The sequence below is a fragment of the Myripristis murdjan genome, chromosome 2 (genome assembly GCF_902150065.1).
Source record: "Myripristis murdjan chromosome 2, fMyrMur1.1, whole genome shotgun sequence".
NCBI classification, from domain to species: Eukaryota; Metazoa; Chordata; class Actinopteri; order Holocentriformes; family Holocentridae; genus Myripristis; species Myripristis murdjan.
This window is the reverse complement of record NC_043981.1, coordinates 21,070,359-21,075,358: the sequence shown is the minus strand read 5'-3', so window position 1 is coordinate 21,075,358 and position 5,000 is coordinate 21,070,359. Positions and strand designations below refer to the sequence as shown.

Here is a 5,000-nt window from a genome sequence, read left to right as displayed (position 1 = left end):
CATGCTAACGCAGGAAGCTAACACACCTGTTATAACTCTGTTCCTGACAGGTGGCTAACACACATGCTAACCGTGTTACCTGACAGGCAGCGAACACACGGATGAAGCGGCTCACCTGGTCGCGTGCGTCCGCAGCTGAATCCGGAGTCCGACTTGCATAAGTTCTTTATCGCAAAGTTACAAAACACAGGAAGCTGCTAGCTGTTAGCCGCCACAGGCTAACAGCTGCTCACAATGTCACGTAACACCTGCAGGAAAGTGTCGTAAAGTCACATGAAGCCCTGCGTCCATCCCCCCTGAACAAAGACACTTTACGGACAAACATAAAGTTTGCAGAGTCTGTCGTTATCTGTCGTTATTCTGTGAAAACATGCTTTGTTTTTGTTGACATTTCATAACATCACGTCACATGGTTCAACCGCTTCCGCAGTACGGAGCTCGATGAGGGTCAACCTACGTACACCGTCTTAACCGCGAAACGTAAAGGCAGTTTAAGCCAAAGTGCGGAGGAGAAACGTCAACATTTATTCGACATGACGTGATTATAATGACAGGCTGATAAACTCTGGCGTCAGACGAACCAACGACACGCTGCTTTCACCAGCGCGCTTCCGCCCGCACCGTCAGCAGGACGCGACGGCAGCCGCGGTGGGCCAGTCTGCACATGCGCAGTAAATCAGTGCAGCTGCTGCGGAGGAAAGTGGACGGCGACCGGCCGCACATCAGAAACAAACAAACAAACAAACAAACAAACAAGCAAGCAAACAGATGTTTGAGCAGCTTCTCCCAGCAGACTGCACACACCGGGCCTGCCGCCGCTAGCATCCCGGCTAGCATCCCGGCTAGCATCCCGGCTAGCACCGTTAGCCCAACGAGCCGCTAACTGAGTGTGTGTGTGTGTGTGTGTGTGTGTGTGTGTGTGTGTGTGTGTGTGTGTGTGTGTGTGTGTCCGGGGTATTGTTAGCCAGCCAGCTAAGCTAGCTCCGCGTCTGACTGATGGAGGAAACGAGCTCAGATCCGGAGGAAGTTGGTAAGAAAAGATTTAATTAAATTTAATAGTTTGATTTGATTGGATTGGATTGGATTTGATTTGATTGGATTTGATTGTTGTGAGACGAGACGAACTCTGAGCCGAGGAGTCTGTTCAAACCCTCACAGCTTTATTATAAACTCTCATGTAGACCTTTTCTATGTGATGGGACTCTATTCTTCAACACATCTACACACATCTACCTGTACACACACACTCACACACACACTCTCTCTCTCTCACACACACACACACACACACACAGTCTTTCTCTCTCTCTCTCTCTCTCTCTCACACACACACACACACACACACAGTTGCTGCAGTGTGTGTGTGAGGCAGGCTCGTGGTTTTCACAGTTCGCACTTCTGTGTGTTCCAGGAGTAAATATCAGAGTAACGAGACACAAAAGGTTCGGTACGTCGGTTCTGAGGTCTCAATTCGGTACATTTTTGGTACAATATGGGAACAAAACGCGTTCCAGTACCCATACTACCATACTAGCATACTATTTAGTATGCAAGAAAAAGCATGAGTATGTCCCAGTACACAGTGTGTCAGATGCAGTTTGCCAAGAGTACCAGGATGTTCTACTACATCAGTCTGCATGTCAGCATGCTGCTCTGACCATGCTGACCCACAATCCTTTGCACAGCGGACGTTACATCGCACTGACTGAGCTGTGTGTACAGGCCACGCCCACATACGGACGACAACACACACACACACACACACACACACACACGCCTCACCTGGCTCAGGTAGAGCAGCAGCGACAGGAAGACAGCAGATCAGAAATCAGACAGAGGACAGCGCAGAATGAAACAGCAACATTCAGATGTGGAGCGACGGACGGAGGAGGAAGTGAGCGAGAGGGGCGGAGCTCAGGGACGACGCATGGAGTGTGTCCCAATAGTATGCACACGCATGCATACTGCATACTACACTGCATACTTTGTAAGGGCAGCTGCAGTACATACTAAAAGTGTAAAGTAGAAGTATGAGATTCAGAATGCAGGGCAGGTCAGGCTTCAGGTGGAGTTTATTCTGCTTCTTCTTCCAGAGACTAGACGCTTCCGCAGCGTCCTGCTGCCCTCTGCTGTTTCTCACGTGTAGCTGCAGGTGGAAACGGATAAATGAAAACTAAACTTATGTCCCGCCACCTGTTATACTCGCGTGGTAACTCACTCGTGTTGCACACCTCTGTACCGAGCCCGACGCCCCGCACCGAACCCGACGCCCCGCTCCGAACCCGACGCCCCGCACCGAACCCGACGCCCCGCACCGAACCCGACGCCCCGCACCGAACCCGACGCCCCGCACCGAACCCGACGCCCCGCTCCGAACCCGACGCCCCGCACCGAACCCGACGCCCCGCACCGAACCCGACGCCCCGCACCGAACCCGACGCCCCGCACCAAAAATTTTCAGTACAAATACATGTATCGTTACACCCCTAGTAAATATCAGTGCCAATCAATAGTATTGATCGTTGTGACAGTGCGTTGATCAGTTGTATTGATCTTTGTGACAGTGTGCTGATTAGTTGTATTGATCAGTTGTATTGATCGTTGTGACAGTGTGCTGATCAGTTGTATTGATCGTTGCGACAGTGAGGGCCAGGACCTTCTGGGCCGAGGCCGACGTGGACCAGGTGTTTGAGGAGGTTCTGGAATATCTGGATTACCTGAAATCAGCCTTCAAGAAGAACACCGCCACAGACAAAGGTGAGAGTCTGCCTACCTTTCTTCTGTCCTAACCTTCCTTCCTTTCTTCCTTCCTTCCTTTCTTCCTTCCATTCCTTTCCTCATTCCTCCTTCCTTCCTTCCTTTCTCTTTCCCCTAACCTTAAGCTGAAACGTGGAGCGTCAGAGGACGTCCCAGACGGATGATTAGGAAGTTAGCCAGATCACTTTAAAAAGTGTCAGTGAATGTTGGTGCTGGGCGCTAAACCGGTTCATACCGAATACCGGTGCTATTTTTTTTTATGATATGAATTTTCCAGATATCCGCTGTAGGCTGGGCGGTGTGGAATGTATGAATCGCCTAGCGCGAAAAACACAAGCGCTCGCAAATCCCAGTGATCCATTGGCCATTTGGGTGATTTGTGTGAAGCAGATTAGCCAAATAAAGCGGAATCTATTTTTAATGCGGAATTTGACATAACAGCTGCAGCGGCACGGCACGAGCCAAAGGGCAGAGAAACTCTCCAGCTACAGCAGCGCACTGACATAGATTGTGAAACAAAGTGAAGAGTTGCCACTCCGCTATATTTTCACTGGCTAACAGCAGCACACTGGCTTAGCTTGTCTATTCAGAAAAGAGGTATCACTTCGGCTTATTTTTCAATCTGTGTTATCACAGGCATACTACTGCTCATTCATTGGTAGCTGAATTGTTGGGTCTATTTGATAAGTAATTCACATTTTTAAAATAATAATAATAATTTAACATATTGTTAAATCATTCAAATCAGTCTGCATATTAATGCAAGTGGCCTTAAATTTGCATAATAAAAAAGTTGTGTATTTTGACTGCAACTGTCATGCATTCTGATTCCTTCACTTCATTAGAATCATGAGTGCCACCTGTTTGCATCATTTTGTGTTGCCATGGAAACCTGTATTAATACTAGGGTGGACAACTTTGACATTAATGTGCAGTTGTCTGGACATAAATGTCCAGTATTCGTTCCTCATGACAGTAAAATAGGTAATTCTAAGTTAATTTACTGCAGTAATTCTTCTCTAAATCATTAGAAAATGTGATTAACACCCAGTCGTGCATGAAAAAAGAAAATACCGTCATATACCGTGAAACTGATATAATTTTGAAAAATACTCTGATATACATTTTTGGTCATACCGCCCAGCACTAGTGAATATCTTCTAAAAAGTTGTCTGTTAACAGCAGCCATCGTCATGACAACAAGCATCCAACCTGAGTTTTACAGATTCATATCAGCAACATACGACTGCACCTTTACTGCCTTTTGAATCCTGTTGATGGAAAATCTTCCAGGTATAAAAGCTGACTTTGTGTGTGTGTGTGTGTGTGTGTGTGTGTGTGTGTGTGTGTGTGTGTGTGTTTCTCCTGTCAGAGTATGTGCATGGAATGAAGCTGCTGGCTGTGCTGGACTTCACCACAGCAAAAACACAGGAGCAGAACGTGGTGCAGGTCGTCATCGGCTCAGGTAAACACTCTGCTAACACTCTGCTAACACACTGCTAACACACAGCTAACACTCTGCTAACACACAGCTAACACTCTGCTAACACACAGCTAACACACTGCTAACACTCTGCTAACACACAGCTAACACTCACCTAACACACAGCTAACACACTGCTAACACATAGCTAACACACAGCTAACACTCTGCTAACACTCTGCTAACACACAGCTAACACTCTGCTAACACACAGCTAACACACAGCTAACACTCTGCTAACACACAGCTAACACACAGCTAACACTCTGCTAACACACAGCTAACACTCTGCTAACACTCTGCTAACACACAGCTAACACTCTGCTAACACACTGCTAACACACTGCTAACACACAGCTAACACACTGCTAACACACTGCTAACACACAGCTAAAACTGCTAACACACAGCTAACACTCTGCTAACACACAGCTAACACTCTGCTAACACACAGCTAACACTCTGCTAACACACAGCTAACACACAGCTAACACTCTGCTAACACACAGCTAACACACAGCTAACACTCTGCTAACACTCTGCTAACACACTGCTAACACACAGCTAACACACAGCTAACACACTGCTAACACATAGCTAACACACAGCTAACACTCTGCTAACACACAGCTAACACACAGCTAACACTCTGCTAACACACAGCTAACACTCTGCTAACACACAGCTAACACTCTGCTAACACTCTGCTAACACACTGCTAACACACAGCTAACACACTGCTAACACACAGCTAACACAC

At 47.2% G+C, this 5,000-nt stretch overlaps 2 protein-coding genes across 4 annotated transcripts in view; one reads left to right on the top strand and one right to left on the bottom strand.

Annotated features, from left to right (window-relative positions):
• The window catches only part of LOC115374190 (uncharacterized), a 4,789-nt gene extending 4,242 nt beyond the window's left edge, over nt 1-547 (bottom strand). For 2 of the 3 annotated variants that reach the window (XM_030072996.1, XM_030073005.1), the window contains exon 1: nt 116-543. Coding sequence is in view for 1 of the 3 variants with exons in the window: in XM_030072979.1 (XP_029928839.1) it covers nt 116-159 (44 nt within the window). In the remaining 2 variants the exon portion in view is untranslated. Of the gene's footprint in view, nt 1-115 lie in introns of all 3 variants that reach the window. The other variant, XM_030072979.1, reaches the window with a different exon arrangement.
• A 124-nt stretch (nt 548-671) lies between these two features.
• setdb2 (SET domain bifurcated histone lysine methyltransferase 2) overlaps nt 672-5,000 on the top strand; it is a 13,628-nt gene continuing 9,299 nt past the window's right edge. The window contains 3 exon segments of the mRNA XM_030072966.1: nt 672-1,030; nt 2,644-2,757; nt 4,130-4,222. Of these exon segments, the coding sequence (XP_029928826.1) occupies nt 997-1,030; nt 2,644-2,757; nt 4,130-4,222 (241 nt within the window). The 5' untranslated portion in view covers nt 672-996.